The 18,594-nt window shown below is 37.9% G+C and overlaps 1 protein-coding gene across 5 annotated transcripts in view; it reads left to right on the forward strand.

Annotated features, from left to right (window-relative positions):
* The window catches only part of cep162 (centrosomal protein 162), a 61,427-nt gene that overhangs the window by 10,779 nt on the left and 32,054 nt on the right, over nt 1–18,594 (forward strand). For 4 of the 5 annotated variants that reach the window (XM_088013598.1, XM_088013600.1, XM_088013599.1 and 1 more), the window contains one exon: nt 16,349–16,450. The exons of the other annotated variant lie outside the window; for it this stretch is intronic. In XM_088013598.1, the coding sequence (XP_087869724.1) occupies nt 16,349–16,450 (102 nt within the window). The remainder of the gene's footprint in view (nt 1–16,348; nt 16,451–18,594) is intronic. 5 annotated transcript variants of the gene reach the window in all.

The following is an 18,594-nucleotide window of genomic DNA, read 5'->3' on the forward strand; positions in this document are numbered from 1 at the left end:
TTTGAACAGATAACACAAAACAACGCATGTTAGGGTGCTGTTCTGTCAGATCAGCATACATTGTCAGATAGTCATACGCTTAGCTCAGACATGTATACGTTGTCATTACCATATGATTTTATTTAATCTGCAACATAGGATCATGATGTAGATCATCATACACTTTGTTATTCACAGTTATATGGCATCCTGACTTAGCGGTTAAGTAGGTTAATGAGTTTTACACGGGCGTGTGTTGTAGTTGACTGCAGCTGCAGCCAGACCTGCTTTAAATACACTTTGAAACCACGACAACACATGTATATCTATCTAGTTATCATATTATGTCATATTATAAACAATTTAATGACTTATTTTCGTCATAACTTGTTGCGTATGCTGAACTGACAACTCCACTGACAGTCGGACTTCTTAATGCGCATGCGCAGGCATGCGTACTGACTGCATGTATGCTATCCTGACAGCGTATGGCTATCTGATAGAACAGTGCCATTGTTTGATCGGGGAGTGGAACGGAGCTAAAAGATAAATGTAGCGATCTTCAAAAGGGCCGTCATGTGACCATTGTAGCCACAATGTAGCTAACTGCGATCGTAACAAATCACTTTTTTTTTATTTTTTATTTTTTTTAATGTTTGAGCACGTCTATGTATGAAATTACGAAATCAGATCCAAATTAACTTGTTACTCCACATTTCTAGAGGGGGACAGCTCTCACCAGCTTCACATTACTAACCTGTAACGATGAACAGCGTCAGTGAAAGAAAAAAAGGACGACCGCCGTCTTCTTCCCCAAACTCTGTCTGAAGAGCAAGGGGCGGGGCTCCTCACTTCCGGTCTCCTGGTGAGACGTTGGCCGAACCTTGGTTACTTTTTTTTGTTTTCTTTTTTTTTTTATTTAACAGGGTATTTTGGTCAATTTAAGTGTAAAAAAACCCCCCAAAAAAACCCACATACATAATAAATTGAAGTACTATTAATTTATGTGGTGGCTTATATTCTTAAACAGATTTTCTGGACTATCAACAAGTCATGATTAAATTCTCCCACTTTATGGTGCATCACACCTCTGCTACCCACAATGCACTGCTATCTCAAAATTCTCCTTCAAAATAAAATACCGATAAATGAATTCTCTTCCATTTCGTGTCTGTTGAGTTTTTAATGAGAGTCACAGAAAATGTTTTGGTTGCTGGAGTTTATGGGACGAGATTTTCAGATCTGACTAAGTGGACAAAGCATTTGATATGGTTTGATGCTTCGTGTAACCGGAAAAATAATACTACTAATAATAATAAAATGATATAAAACCAGCGTGATGCGAGGCGAGTGTGAAACTCCTCATTGGGCTGAACCTGCATTAGCGCTGGTTCGTTAACCACTAACGCACCGGCCAACTGGGATCATATGCATAAACTTTACAGCGTAAACAGACAAGAGCCACACACTGGGTAGCGTGTTGAGCTGTAAATGCCGCACATAATTGTTCATTCACAAAGATAAATCATTCTCACTACTCCCTCAACACGCATCTCTGAAAGCGCCACTAAAAGTTATTTCTGCGGTTAACATTGAGCTGTGCAACCAGAGCTAACGCAGTGGGCTTTAAACTCCTGCCTTGATTTCTCCAAAGAAACATAATTCCTCAGAGGAAGTTGATGTAAATATCCATACAGGTCAGCCTGTGTCCAGTTTGAGTGCAATGAGGCATGTGCTGTCCATTCTGAGGTAAAGTGAGGTAAAGCAACGGCAGCTCGTGAGGCAAACGCGCAGAGGCACCAGCTGTGTTCATGCTGGTGCCTCCGCTGCTGGCTTGAAATGCCTAAACTACAAACCTATCTATTATAAACTTATCCTTTAGGAACAAATCTACTCTCTAGTGAAATGTTCAGAGCAACAGAGACACTTGTAATCCGACTTTAAAAAAAAAGGAAAAAAATTAAGCTTTTTTAAAAAAATTATTATACTCCCAAAAGACATAAACAAGCAACGCCTAGCCTGGTGGGGTACTAGTAAAGCAGGCTTATAATACACTGGGGAAAACCCTGCTATGTTCAGCTCGCATTGGGACAGCGCCGAGTCCTCATGGAAAAACATGAGTGACTACAAAGTCACTCATTGAGAGTCCCGTTCTGCTGCCTCAGGCACGCCATAAATGCTTATGTTATCTCTTCCTGTAAGGCTCTCTAGGTCCATCAATAGATAGGTGAATCCTTAGGATATTCTTGAATGTTAATTTCTCCAAAGCCTCTTGCAACCAGTCTAACTTTGGGTACTATGTCCACTTGTGTTTTCTTGAGTGTGCACACCCACCTCGTTGATATGCATTTATGACCATTTTTTTCTTCCTCTAGTTCTTCCTCCTTTTCCAGTTGTCAAGTTCAGTTTGTTTAGCTTGTGAAAAAATATCCTCATTCACCACTAATATTTAATCTTTGGCGTCAGTGTTTGTCTTGACATTTTCAACCTCTTCAAAGTTGCTTACTTCTTCCATATAAAGTGACCCTGTGGATCCAGCAATTTCCTCTGGCTAAGTTTTCCTCTGATTGTTTCTGTGTTTCCCTCTGGCCTTTCCTGCCTGGCTGGTTATTTTTCCAGAATATTTTTGACCTGTTTCTTTGTGTATTTGACTCCTTGTCTAGCTTTCGCATCTGGTCCTTTACTTACAGTTGTGTGTGTCAGTGGGAGACCACCCTCTTCAGGCTGTACTGCATCATAGGAGGATTCGCTGTTTTCTACAGCACTAAGTGGTTCCATCACTTGTTGGCCATCAGGTGATGAACCACTTGCCATCTCCTCATGTTCGCTTTCAAAATCATGTTCATCAACTTTTATGCTCCTGGTGTCTTTAAAAAAAATTACATCCATTTTAATAGAATTGTCTTATTCAGTTTCTAATAGTTTCTCCTGTGTTTCATCCACTTTTCCCAGCTTAGACTGGTGTACTCTGACATATGTTCCACCATGCCTGACAAATATTACTACACCATCTTGGCCAATAACCACACCTGGACCTTTCCATTCCTGACAGTCTGTATGTTTATAACAGACTGTCTCTTGTTTCATATTTTTCATCTCTGGAATGAAAAAGATGAAAAGGGCTCTTTAGATCCTCTCAGAACATTCAGCCTGGGCAAAGGCTTTGCTCATGCCATGCAGTGTGATGACCCATCATTGACATCAGTTTCCAATGGTGGAGATTTTTCAGTTAGAACTGAAGGCAGGTTTGGGTTTTGTCCAAAAACAAGTTGATAGTGTCATAATGTGAGGTACCAGGACTCTAAGGCAAGCAACAACTACGGACACCAAACACAGTTTAACAGATTTATTAAACAATAAGGTGTAAATGGAGGGAGGATGGAGAGGTGTAGATCAGCGGCAGCAGGGAGGAACCGGGCCAGAGGAGGAACTGAGAAATGGGTGAGCGGTTAGACAGAGGAGTAATGACGGGAATGATGGTGTAACCTGGTGATGGCTTACGGTTTGAGGGTTCAGATGAGCAGAGGAGGGTACAGCAGTTGGGGCAGTGAGGGGTTTCCAGGTGGAGGAGTTCCAGCAGGCAACTGAGGGTGGACAGGCAGCAGCAGGGTGGTGGTTGTGGAGGAATCCTGGGGCTAGGTCTAGCAAAACAGCGAAGGTAAGGTAGTCCAGGTGGATCCTAATCTCAGAGAGCGGTAAGAGCTGGTTCTAGGAGAGCTGGTTCTAGGAGGAAGGAAGAGATGGGAGAGACGTCAGGAACTAGTTAAACACTTTAGACACAGCACAGAGCTAGAGTGTACCACTGTGGAAGCAGAACCATCTGGCATCTTCTTCCGGGAAGCCGCTCCTATTTAAGGCCCTTGCTGATTGGAGATGATGAGCACCAGCTGGATCCCATCAGCCTGCCACCCTGAAAATGTACAGAAAACACTCCCCTGCAGAACCCAACAGATAGGGACTGTAGCCGTGTACATTGTGCATCCTGTTTTTTGGGGTTTTTTTTTTTACATTTTCCAGTCACATTTGTTGTCTTTCTTTAGATTAAGTAGAATTGTGATTGTGTCTTGCCAGTAGGCCATTGCTCCATTGGCTGTATCCTGCAGTGGTTTTAATGTCAATGTTAATATCTTCAGCCATGTCTCTTATTTCTTCATTGTTAATTTCACCTCCATTGTCACTGTATAATGGCGTGATGGGCCATGAATGCAGTGAGAAATCCAGCAGTGAGAAAGTGCTTCACTATCTCTTTGGATCTTTTTGTGGTGGTAATGCTCCCTGCACTGAATTTTTTTAAATGGTTGATGGCATGTAGATACCACAGTCCTGGCTCAAGCTCATGTAGGTCCACAGCTACAATTTCATTATATTTTGAGGCCATGGATAAACCCACTGCAGCTTTATGTTTCGCTTTACTGCATTGGATGCATATTTCAGTTTTTTACAATTTCCTTCAGGATTGTAATGCTTCATCATCAAAAGCAAGACAAGAGTTTTTGTAGTCTGTCAGCTGAGGCATGTCCAAATTACCTATGTAGCTTTAGCAGTACTGCTTTTTTCTCTGTTATGTTTTATGCCACAATGAGAATTTCATCTTCATCATTTGGTGTCTCACGTTTTTCAAAGTGGCTTTTATTATTGTTCCTTTTCTTTCTTAAGTTCACACAATAATGTCTAGAAGATGTCAGTTTGAGTTTGATAGGTTGGTCAAACATCATTGCTTTGTCTTGAGCAATCTCCAAAACAGCATTCGCTCTTTTCAATGATGTTTTACTTAAAAGCATTGGAAGCAACGGAAGTGGTTCCAGCAGCTATGCTGGAACCACTTCCAGCATAGTGGAAGTGGTTCCACTTCCGTGGAAGTGGTTCCAGCAGCTTTGCTGGAACCACTTCCGTCACTATTTTGCATCTAGTTTCTCCTATTGTTGCATGAATAACCACTTTTCTTGTGGATTGCACATGTTTTTCATCCCCAAACTGGAAAGGTCTTGCACTTTTTTCATCTTTAATCTTTATTAATTCTCTTTGAGGTAGCCCATCTGGAAGCCATTTTTCAACACAGACACAGTTCTTGTACAGGCAGTTCAATCACAGCAGATCCCAAAGCTTTTCACCAGGAAGATCTGTGTGTCAGAGGGGGAAAACAGAGTAATATTACATTAGTCAACATCCTCTTTTGATCTCTCAATATTTGCTAGCTTCACATGTTCTCTTTTATAAGGGCAGTCCTTTGCCCAGTGATAAATGCTTTAACATATTGCACATTTAGTTCTTCTCCAACTTCTTCTCAAGTGGGTTAGACCCTGCAGCTGTTCTTGGGCTTTGCTCTGAGTTTGATCTCCGTTCATGCTTTCCTGTGTATTTGGTGAACGAAGTGGAGTTGCCCTCTTGTGGTGAATAGACGTTATTGCCGAAGATTCTTTTCAAGGCCCATTTCATGTTAGAGAAGCTAAGAGCACCCTTTTATCAATCAAATTTGACAGGTGGGCGGGACTTCCTGTTTTTGAGGCGGGACTTCTGTTTTTTGAGGCGGGACTGCTGGTTTGGGGATGGGACAACATTGACTCTTTGATGGGTCCGGAAGTTCGAGGTGGGGGTGAGTGAGGGAGGGGGGCTCAGTGGGGCGTCCAGAAGTGCGAGGAGGGGTGAAGGGGGTGAGGGGGGTTAAATGTTAGTGAATTTAACACCTCTGACCGCAGAGGGTAGTCAGCCGGCAATATAGCTGTATTCTGTTCCTTTTGTCAAATAAAACGTTTTAATCGTTAGAATCGTCACCTTAGCTTTGTCCGTTTTGGTAGTGGTGTGGTTTGGGGTTTTACTGCTCAGATTTAATGTTTTGACACTTCAGACTAGATCGATGCTTATAATCAAGCTGCTGTCTGCAGCAGATTTTTACGATTAAATTTTTTAAATTAAACCAAGATGTTGTTTTACAATATCAAATAAGACAGGAAGCTCTTAGTAAATAGGGTATCACTGGCTTAATAAATAGCCGGCGTTTAGGATGTGTGGCACTTAAACGTACTGCTTTGTGTGGAAAAATGAACAGGTTGAGATTTGGTTTTAGCTATTGCTCAACATATTTTTGTTCTACTCTAAGAATACTGCTTCTTGGTATTTGTTGCCTGTAAAGTTTACAAGTAAGCATATAAAAAATTTAAAACTGAAAATAAGTATTCTTTGGGGGAGGGGTGAAGCCTGTGGAACCAACATATACATTTGGTACCTTCCTTTTTTTTGTTTGTTTCTTTCTGAGACTAGGCCTGCCATAAAATTAATAACCTCACTGACTGAATTATAAAATGAAAAAAAAGTAATTCAGTTAATGATTCAGTTACTTAGAATCAGCACAACATTGACTCTTTGATGACTAGAACAGATTCATCACTGCTGAATTCGTGGTGTTAGCATCACTTTATTACAAATGACAATAAATATATTGACATGTAGAAATATAATTTGTACAATATAAATAAAATAAAGCTTGATCCACTATCACTGGACACAACTGAAGCTCCATAAAATCTCATGGTAAAAGTCACATTAAGACACAATCATCGCGCATCATGCCAAACCGATCCTCCACACAAAATCATTCTCCAGCTTTTTATTATGTTAAAGTTTTAAGAAGAAAGAATAACAGGGACCGCGACTGGTGAAATTGTTGCTTTATAAGTCACAACAGTTGGAGGTGTACATTTTATCTTTAGGGTTTTATGTAACACCATGCTAATAAGCTACATTATTGTTGGAGAATAATATCACTGTGAAAACAAATCCTAATCAACAATTACTACTGGATCTGCTTCTGTCTTCTTCTTCTGCTGCTGCCCCTGAATAAACAGGAACAACTGATGTTTGTTCGTTCTGTAGGACACAATTTCCCGCTAAGAAAAAAAAAAAAAGTTTTGTTTCTTTTACATTGTTGTTTTTTATGAAAATGATAGTGTAGTTAATAAATTAAAATAAAAGTTATTCATTTATAATATATTTGTTTAGACCCAAACGGGAAGTTATTAGTAATACTACACAATTCAGAAGGGAAAAAGTCATTTTAATGAGATCCAAAATTTTTTAAGTTTTGGCCAACCTTAAAGGCTCTTCAGCTCGTGAAGTCGTTTCTGTGAAGTTAGCGTTCTTGAAGGGAAACTTGCTCTTGTTCTGCTAAGTCAGAATGTTTATACCAACAAACATGTTTGCAACAAAAAAAAAGTTTCATGTTTTTTCATAATTTTGGTTATACTTGTAGAGGTAACACTGAACAATAAATCGTTGGGTAAATAGTTTGAAAAAGAAGAGATATTAAAAACATGCTACCCTAAATGGGTACAAATGCAACTATTGCTGAAAATGAATCAAGCTCATGTAACACAGTACAATATTTCACCTCTCTGCAACACTTTGTCATCAAGTTTATCCTTTTTAAAACCCTTGCTATTTGATCAGTTTGATTTCAGAAGCAGACAATGACATTTTTTACAACAGAAACATAAAATGTACTCATTTTACATCTTTAAGATGACTATAACAAGACTGAGGGCGATGAGGCAGGATTCCCAAAGCCACACCGAGGCGGAGGCTCTCTTTGGAACTGCTCGAACCTTAACAAAAACCTGAACCTTAGCAAAATGTAATTAAATACATGCTAGATTTATCTGTAATTTTATTCTTACCTGTGTGATTAGATGCAGTTTGTCCAACAGGTTCCATGTTGACGTAAATTTCCTCCATCGCTTCAGACTCTGTGCTGCTTTTAACATTGACTATAAAATCCATTGCAGTAGTGGAACTAGGTGAAAAACTGTGGGGAAGAGGTGAGATCTCTGGTGTTCAAAATAAAAAGTAAACGTATTTTAGAGATGACAACCAAATAAAGAAATTCATGAGTGCGAATTGAGTATTATTTTCTTAAATATCTTCCACAACGCTAGATTCTTGAAGGTTTCATAAATTCGTATTTGCTGGTTTGGTTCTGTATCGATGAATATTTTTCTCTTTCTTTGTTTTCCCTCAGCTCGGTTAATCCTAGTCATAAACACTTCAAACATTTCTGTTAATGAAGAAAATAATTGACTTTTACATTCAAGCACAGCTTTGTGGTCTACTGCATGGTATCAAACATTTAAAATAGTTTCAAGGATGAAAAATACATCTGATGTTGTGATACCCCTGCTCCTCTGCTACAGAGTGATAAATTGTTGGAGCAGATGACCGGTTCTCTCCTTGGGTCATATGGACCCATTAGTTTTACAGGTCTCATTCTGTCCTGATAACTAGTCATAGCCTTTCTCTCAGTAAATACAACTATCAACTATTTTCCTTCTAAATCCTTTTTAACTCTATTTCTTGCCCAGTAGCGTAAACACTGAAATTAAGAAACCACAATCACTGAATTAGGAGGGAATGTGGGGCAAATGTGATGAAAGATTTACATTATTACCAAACTTGCATGTATTTATTCATATTTTCAAGGTATGGAGTTTTAGGACAGTCATCTAGTAGAAGCTGCATGAGCTGGCTACTGGTGTCTAAAACTCAGTCACCATGTCTTCTCATTTTCTGAAACAACCATGAGGGAGATTGTGAGCACCGCCTCACAGGGGCGGGCATTAAAAAGCTAACATACCAATCAGGTGCAAGTCGGGCAGATTAAAGTAAGGGAAACCAGATACTGCATTCAAAGCTTTGATGAAGACCAGCAAGCAAAGCATTCACAGAGTGAATGTAGCAAAATATTGGAGTACAGGAGATACAGAATGAAAGATTGGACTGAATCAAGACATTGTCCACAAGTTCAGTCTGGTGAACTAACTGGCAAATTAGTTAGCTACGCAGAAAAATAGATTGTTTACTTAAATTTGTGCAGCATATAAAAGACAGTGAAGTTACATTGTGTGATTGCAATCCTAAAATAACTTGATCAATTTAGTTTTTAAATGCGTTTTTTAATGCATTTAGTTGTACATAAACTATAAAGAAAAGATATCTTGACATTAAAAGTTATATGTGAATAATGTATTTGGTCAAGACTTTTCCACGGTAAACAATATTCCTAAACTCATCCAAAATATTGTCAGCAAAATTTCTTTATTTTTTTCTGCATACAACAGCAGCGGTATACTAACTATACACACGACTGTCATTACTTGACATAGTTGTTTTGTTCAAAACTTTTTGGTTTGCTTCAGTAGAAATGGTGTAGTATCTGAGCATGTTAAAATGTTAAACTTTTTACCAGCCGAAATCCTCACCACTTTCAAATAGTTCCCTTTTTTATTTTATTTTAGTTGTTGCATGGACTCAATTTAAATAGATTAACTTATATAGTATTACTATTTTTTACCCAAAAGTTTCTACCACTTGTTTAAGATGAGTACAAACAACAAGTTGATGAGAATTAAGTGAGGTCCACTTGAATTCTTTTATTAAGCAAAATTCTTTGTTTTGCAGTGAGGAAGGCCAGCTTAAACAGATAGCTGAAGGCATCTGATCCACGCTTCAAACTCAGTACCTGTTTGCTCTAAGGCAAAACTTTGGTGAGGTTAAATTTAGTCGGCCAAAGAAAGTCAGACGGTTCATTCTCCACTGTGAGAAATCCCTTGAGGTAGTCAAGTTTCTTGTTAGTCATCTCCTTAGTATGATTATTAATTAACTATCAATTCTTTTGTATCTAGAGGCAATCTAATCATTCAGTTTACAACTGAAGTTTATTATCAGGATTCTGAAAATTAAATATTTTCATAGAATATTTCAATCATTCCGTTCATACAGTTTAGGCTCCCTGAAAAGAAGACATTACCTGTTAGAGAAAATATAAATATTTCTGATTGCTTTGAGTTGAATGATATTTTACTTAGTCTGACTACATGATCTTTTTCAACGCATACAGAAGATTCGCATTGATCATTTATAAGCTTTAATAATGGAGTGCTTATCAGCAACTAGAAGGTTCTGGAAGACTTGAAAGGCATTTTTCTCCCATAGGAGTAGTTTTAATACTGGAATGATAGCTATGATTGCAACTTCTCACCAAGTCTTGCAGGACATCGATGTAACAGTGGGTGTTATTAGCAATAAAATTTAATCCTTGAGTTTATCAAATTTGTATTTTATAATTACAGAAGCTGTTTTTATACCTAAAATGAAGATTTATTTACTGTCTTTCAAATTTCTATATATTTTATCTGCTTATTTATTTACCAGCTTATTTAATTCATACCTAACTTAATTAAATATATTTACATTTATTTAACATCTACTTATCCTCTTAACTTACTGATGCACATATATAGTTGCTCAGTTACATAATTACTTTAGTAACTTTTTGGTTGTTTGATATTTATGAACTTATTTGTACTTATGTATTTATTTCATTACATAATTACCTGTTTACTTGTCTATTTATCTGTAGTAATGCCCAAAATTATTCATACTCCTGGTAGATTTTGTATATAGTGGCATTTTAAATTAAACAAAATATTAAGACTAGAAGTAATATTAATTTTATAAGAAATGGAATAAGAAAATAAGAAATAGAATAATAAGAAATGTTGGATACAATAAAAAACAGACTGACTACTATATATTCCATTGAGGGACAGTAACTTTAACATTACATACACCTTTCTGAACGGTCGAGGGCGCACTTTCGCCGTCTATAATCAGACATTAAAGCGACTTGAAACCATTCCTCCCTCCCTGGCACTTCCAGACCCCCCCGCCCCCACACACATCCCCCCATAGCTCCGCGCCTGTGACAGACCACACATTAGTCGACAGAAATCCTAGGTATAACGGTTCGATCGGGTTTGTCGTACCGTGTGGTGTCCAGTCACATAGGCACAAAATAATGGCTACAAGCAGGCACGTGCAGAGGGGGGAGCTGGGGGTGCTTGAGCACCTGCCCTTTTTGCTCCTTGCTCCCAAGTGCCCTTTTGGTCAAATTTTTTTTTTTTTTTTTTTTTTTTTGGTATTATTATTTCCTAAGCCCTCTTCTGACACATAAAAGGATGTACTAAAATTATTTGCTTTTTAGTTTCTTTTTTGTACAACATAATAAGCCGGTCACCTTGTTACCTTTGAACTTTTGCCCGTGACGCATGACGCAGTTGCCTCTCGCGCAGTGAGATAAGGCGGCTAACTGGAGCTCAATGTAGCGAACGTTCCAGATTACAGATCAGTTTTTGGTGAATTAAAAAAAATGTTTTTGGTGAATAAAGTGGAGTAGACTTGCTACTTCTCAGATGACGGAAAATGTTGTAGTATCGTTTCTGCTTCAGCACGGAGTAGCGGTGTAAGCAGAGAGGTAATGAAATACAACAGACACTGACAGGCCTCTGCAGTTAAATTTTTTTCCCCAATTATGCAATGAAAAGAAAAAAAAAAAAAAAAACGAACCTCAGTTAAGTAAAATAAAATTGTAATCAAAACTTTTGGAATTGTAATGATTTCTTTTTTTAAAAAAAGTTGTTTAAAAGACTTTTTTTAAAATAACTAATTTTTACCAAGCATAAACATTTATTTGCACACATCAGGAATCTTTTGTTGTGATTTTAAGCCCTGCCCACGATGTCGTGAGAATCACAAGCAAAACTTTGAGTCACAAACAAAAACTTAGAATAGCAAAAGAAGATTAATGACAAGCGCAAATAAGTTTGTTTTGTAAAAAAGAAAGTTTACTTCATGAGACAAAAATGTGTGATTTAAATTTTTTTTTTTTATTTTTAAGCAAAACTCAGTAGGCTTTTCTCATGGTGACATGCATTAACAATTCAATTTTTGCTTTTGTTTTTTTCCTTCTTTCTGCAGTTCCACGTTAAAGTTTGATGCAGCTCTGCTTTCCTGAATGGACCATCTTCATCTCCACTGCAAGTGTAGCAAACAGGCAGCTCTTTTTTATAGATTACAGTACACTAAAAGATTGCATTGTGCCCTTGTTTATATTTTTAATAGTGTAATTCTGTAAAGACAAAATATGTCTGGTCCAGCTCTGATTTACAGATCTTGCTAAATTGTGGGTTTGAATATTGCAATACTTTCCTATAACAAAATAGACCCGCAGAAAGAAATTACTAATAAAATATCTTACATATGCATAGTTGTATGCTCTATATAGAGATGTTCGTTAGCTTTGATTGTATATCTCACAATTTTGTAATTTATCATTGTTTATTAAACTCTGAAAGCTGAGAGGCTTTGTTAATATTCTGTTCTAGAATGCAGTTAGATGTGCCCTTTTTTTGTTGTTGAGCACCTGCCCCTTTAGTGGTCTCTGCACGGCCCTGGCTACAAGTCCAGTTAACTAATTTTAAAATCAGGCATGAATCACTACTGATCAATTACTAGAATCTACCTGTGATGCATGTGGCTAGAGTCAGCGTAAAGTCCTGACTGAATGAAAATCATTATAACCTATTTATGTCACGTTAACGAAGAACGACTGAAAAGTTACCGGGTTCATCAACTGCGGTAGCAATTTGGCTGCAACTCCTCCCCTTGTCATTTCTATATTCTTTGTTTCCACATATCATCTCCAATGTCCGCTGGACTTTGGGTTGTGCGGTGTCAGCTGTTTGAGATTTCCCTCCGTAATTTCCCCTTAGAAAGCACGGAGGAGAATCCGCGCTTTCTGATTGGCTACTGTTGAGAAAATAAATTTAAAATAAGCTAGTTTTAAAACTTAACATGTCTTGATTCAAATGGCCTAATTGTGGTTTTGAAATTAGTAATGTATTCTGGCTCTTTGACCTTTATTTTACCTGTAGTTACAGCAGATGGTTTGCTAGGATCGTTTGAACTGCCTTTTGTCTGTGTGGGAAAACAATACAGGAGAAGTTGTAGCTTTTCACACTCATCTGTGAAAGGCCGTAAACACAGCAGGGGTTTTAGGCTTCAGATAGAGGGTCAGAGATAGCTCCTGGTTGGATGAGCAAAGATACGCCTTATTTGAATAAATTAAAGATAAGAATACGCCTTTTACTATAAAACTTTCTACACAGAAGTAACAAATCAGATTTTGCTCTTGCAACTTCTCCAAAGATGTCTTTGCTTTGTGTTTGTCGTTTCCATCTTTTGTCTTTTTCTCTCTCAGGTAAATTCATGTGTTGTTTGTGCTCTGAGTTTTCTGATGTTACGTTGTTCGAATTTAATAATGCAATCCATCCTGTTGCCCTGGCTGTTGATCCGATCAAACTCTGTGCAAGCTTTGTAATGTTGATCCTTTTCTTCTTTTAAAAACACTAAATCCAGCTTGTTCAGAAGAACGGTCATTCCTGTATCGTCAAGATGTTCCGCAGCGATTTCTAATGCGCTTTCTCTTGCTCTTTCTGATAGCAACAGGCCTGCTTCTTTTTGTTTAGCCGGTAACGAGTCTCCAGATTTCAATCTTGTTTGTCCAACTTTCGTAGGTTGTCTTCTCATCGAATAGTGGAGGAACTTTGTAGTTTCCAGCAGCTCCCACCGTCTGCTCAATAATCATACTGCTGATGTTGGCATCCAGCCTTTAATGTCCACATGCGCTCCAGCCCTCCTCTAAGAACACAGTGAAACTATGGTTCTCTCCCATTACCTCACATCCGACACATGCACCATATGCTACTTACAACTTAACAGAAACCAGCCAGCATTTGACTTCTTTTTACATTTCTGAGTGAAAATGAAGAGTTTTGATTTAATTGAGGAGCAAAACACAATCTCAGTCTGAAATAATTGAGATTGGTTTAATGGGCAAACCCATTAGAAGCATGTGTTTTCTTTTGACATTGATAGAAAATAAATTTACTCTTTTCTTTTTGGAATACTTTTCTTTCTTTTTTCATTTTTTTCCCACTTTTCACAGCAGAATCATCCAAACGAAGGTTTATTAAAATCCAAAAGCCCCTTACTGAGAACAGCAAGGGTAAGATCAACTTCACTAGACTGACATATTTCACAAAATGCAGAAAAGTTAATAACATATGAATATGTTTGCAAGACCCTGTACATTCAGCTTTACTGACCAATGACCAGAAAACAAAGCTCTGTGCTGCTTAAATGACACATTCAGGCAGCACAAACATTTTCTACCCTTTCTTTCTTCATACTGTGCATAGCAGTCAGGAGTGATTCCCATAATAAGCCTCCCAGCAAGGCTCTGGATTCACACATCAAATTTGACAAGATTCCTACAACAAAGACTTTGGATGTTTCCCAAAGCCTGGAAAGAGCCAGAGCTTCATCAGAAAGTCAAGGCAGTCCCACTCAGTAAATGTTTCCGTATCTAGGACATCACACTAGGTGTCAGTGTGGGTTATTGCAGGGCCGTGCAGAGACCACTAAAGGGACAGGTGCTCAAAAAAAAAAAAAAAAAAAAAAAAAAAGGGCACATCTTACCACATTTTAGGACAGAATATTAACAAAGCCACGCAGCTTTCAGAGTTTAATAAACAATGATAAATTACAAAATTGTGAAATATACAATCAAAGCTAGGGTAAATCTCTATACAGAGCATACAACTATGCATATGTAAGATATTTTATTAGTAATTTCTTTCTGCAGGTCTATTTTGGTATAGGAAAGTATTGCAATATTCAAACCCGCAATTTAGCAAGATTTTGTCATTACAGAATTACACTATTAAAAATATAAACAAGGGCACAATGCAACCATTTATTGGACTGTAATCTATAAAACAGAGCTGCCTGTTTGCTGTAGTGGAGATGAAGATGGTCCATTCAGGAAAGCAGAGCTGCATCAAACTTTAAGGTGGAAGTGCAGAAAAAAAAGAAAAAAACAAAAGCAAAAATTGAATTGTTAATGCATGTCACTATGTCACTATGCCTATTGAGTTTTGCTTAAAACTTTTTTAAACATTTAAATCACACATTTGTCTCATGAAGTGAATTTGTTTTGCAGAACAAACTTATTTGTGCATGTCAGAAATCTTTTCTTGATATTCTAAGTTTTTGTTTGACTCAAAGTTTTGCTTGTGATTCTCACATGACGTCGTGGGCAGGGCCCAAAATCGCAACAAAAGATTTCTGATGTGTGCAAATAAAAGTTTGTTTGGCAAATAACTTTTTAAGTTCACAAGACAAAAATTAGTTATTTAATTAAAAAAAAGTTTTTTAAACAAAACAATTTGTTTTTAAAAAAGAAATCATTACAATTCCAAAAGTTTTGATTACAATTTTATTTTACTTAATTGAGGTTAGTTTATTTTTTCCCATTGAATAATTGGGGAAAAATTTAACTACATACTCTGCGAACCAGACCCTAAACTGAAAGTCTGGGTTGAGTTTTTTTCCTCTTCATTAATGACCCACATTATATCTATCATGGTAATTAAGGGTGAGTTATTTTTAATTCTAAATGAATATCGTTGTTGGACTTTTATTTAAGTGCTATTCTCCTTCAAGGTACATTTACCTAACACTAGAATAAATGCAATGTAAATTATGCAGCAAAGGAAATTAGAAGATCGGACATATATTCATTATGGAGATGATCGGTTTTGGACGGGCAATGTGCCTTGTACACAGGGAAGAAGCTTTTTAGTTATCTAGCTTTGCTAGCAAAGTCGTTAGCAAAACAACAAATGGCAAAACAACAAAAGCCTAATGTCAGTATGATAAAAATACTGAATCGATAGATAAGAACAGTTTTTCCTCACCTGGCTGTCTCCTCCCATTCAGTAGTTCTTCAGAGAAAAGCAGATGCAGAGGCCTGTCAGTGTCTGTTGTATTTCATTATCTCTGCTTAAACCGCTACTCCGTGCTGAAGCAGAAACGATACAACGTTTTCCGTCATCTGACAAGTAGCAAGTCTACTCCACTTTATTCACCAAAAACGTTTTTTATATATATATATAATTCACCAAAAACTGATCTGTAATCTGGAACGTTCGCTATGCTGAGCTCTAGTTAGCCGCCTTATCTCACTGCACGAGACGCAACTGCGTCATGTGTCATGGGCGAAAGGTCAAAGGTAACAAGGTGACCGGAAGGCTTATTATATTGTACAAAAAAACAAAACAAAAAAATATTTTAGTAATATTTTAGTAATATTCTTATATGTCAGAAGAGGGCTTTGAAAATAATAATACCAACAAAAAAAAAAAAAGAAATTGACCAAAAGGACACTTTAGGGCAAGGAGCAAAAAGGGCAGGTGCTCAAGCACCCTTATTACCCCCCTCTGCACGTGCCTGGGTTATTGTAAACAATTACCTCCTAAATTAGAGCCCTGAATTCAATCAGAGATGTATTGAATTAATTAATGTTGGAGTTAGATGAACATTGTTTATGAGAAGGGGCGTTATAAAGTTTGTAAAATGTTCCCTGCATGGCAGGTAGTAACTACTGAAAGCTTAATGCTGATGTTTTCTTAATTTACAGCTCTTCCAAGATCTGGAAAGTCTTTTAGAAAGTCTTTGAGGGGCTTCGAGCCTATGCAAGACGCAGATGACACAGGATGTTCTGGAATGGGCAACACCACAGGCAAGACTGCACACAGTGGGGAGGTCAACAGTGTTGCTGTCTTTTTTAAACAGGTCTCTACAGGAAGTCTTTCCTTCACACATTCATCACCATCTATACAAAGTCATCTACATGGTATGCAAGAACTCCTGTCACCTTACAGAAATCTTCTTGCCAGTAGAAGACAGCTGGATCAACTTTTGACACAGTTCCTCCCAGCTTCTGCATGGTTTCTTTCACCTTGTTGTACCAGAACAAGGAAGCATCTGCCAAGCCATAGACACATTTATTTAACTTCCATACGATTCCTTCGCTCTCTCCCTCTTGAGGTGGACGAAGATACACATCCCGTGTTAAATCTTTACCTTGCAAAAAAACTGCTTTGATGTCCATAGAGTTCAGGTTCCATTTATTTTGGCATATAACAGCTATGACCATCTTTAGAGATTCAGAGGAACAAGTGGGTGAATCCTTAGGAAGTTCTTGAATGTTAATTTCTTCAAAGCCTCTTGCAACCAGTCTGGCTTTGGGTACTATGTCTACTTGTGTTTTCTTGAGTGTGCACACCCACCTCGTTGATATGCATTTCTGACCTTCATCTTTTTCCTCCACAAATACATTGTTTCTTTTCAAGTTCTCAAGTTCAGTTTGTTAGCGTGTGAAAAAAATATCCTCGTTCACTACTAATATTTCATCTCTGTTGTCAGTATTAGTCTTGACATTTTCAACCACTTCGAGGTTGCTTACTTGTCCCATATCAATGGACCCTGTGGATCCAGCAATTTCCTCTGGCTTAGTACATTCTAAGTTGTACCAGTTTTTGTGTTTCCCACTGGCTTTTCCTGCACGGCTTGTTATTTTTCAAGCATATTTTTGACCTGTTTCTTTGTCTTTGTCCAGCTTTTAGTTTTATTCCTTCACTTACAGTTGTGTGTGTCAGTGGGAGACCATCCTCTTCAGGTTGTACTGGATCACAGGAGGATTCACTGTTTTCTGCAACACCAAGTGATTCATTGTTTGTTGGTGCCATCTCCTCCTCATGTTCACTTTCAAAGTCATGTTCTTCATCAAGTACCGCCGCTGGTGTCTTTGAAAGGTGGTCATCCGTTTTAAATGGATTTTCGCTTTCGCTTTCTTCTAGTTTCTCTTGTGTCTCTTCATTTTTCTCAGCTTAGACTGGTGTACTGTGACATACGTTCCACCATGCCTGACGAATATTACTACACCATCTTGGCCAATAACCACACCTGGCCCTTTCCACTCCTGACAGTCTGTACGTTTATAATAGACTTTGTCTCCTGTTTCATATTTGTCATCTGTGGGTCGCAGCTGTTTTCGGAGGGCTCTTCGGATCCTCTCAGAACATTCAGCCTCGGCAAAGGCTTTTCTCATGCCACGCAGTGTTGCAGTGTGATCACCTATCCATGTGTTGACATCAGTTTACAAAGCTGGAGGTCTATGAATTAGAAATGAAGGCAGGTTTGGGTTTTGACCAAAAACAAGTTGATAGGGACAGTAGGCATGTACATTGTGCATGCTGTTTTTCACCATCAAACAGTTTGTTTAAACTGGCTTTCATTATTGATCCTTTCCTTTCTTAAGTTTACACAATAATGTCCAGAAGATGTCAGTTCAAGTTTTACAGATTGGTCAAACATCATTGCTTTGTCTTGAGCAATGTCTAAAACAGCACTCGCTCTCTTCAGTGATGTTTTGCTCAAAAGCATCGGTATATCTGCTGGAACTACTTCTGTCTCAATTTTGTATTTAGTTTCTCCTATTGTTGCAGGAATAGTCACCTTTCTTGTGGATTGCACCAGTTTTCCGTCTCCAAACCGGAAAGGTCTTGGACTCTTTTCATCTTTAATCTTTATTAATTCTCTTTGAGGCAGCCCACTTACATAATCTGCAAGCCATTTTTCACCACACACAGTTCTTGTACAGGCAGTGTCAATCACAGCAGATCCTAAAGCTTCTACCATGAAGATCTGTGTGTCAGATGGGGATTCGTCTGAAAACAGAGTAATATTACATTCTTCAACATCGTCTTTTGATCCCTCAACATTTGTTAGCTTCACATGTTCTCTTTTATTGGGGCAGTCTTTTGCCCCAATATGCTCTGACATATTGCACATTTAGTTCTTCTCCCGTATTTGTCGAGTGGA

Source organism: Poecilia mexicana, unplaced genomic scaffold (genome assembly GCF_051168715.1).
Source record: "Poecilia mexicana isolate PSO_F unplaced genomic scaffold, ASM5116871v1 scaffold_16, whole genome shotgun sequence".
Classification (NCBI taxonomy): Eukaryota; Metazoa; Chordata; class Actinopteri; order Cyprinodontiformes; family Poeciliidae; genus Poecilia; species Poecilia mexicana.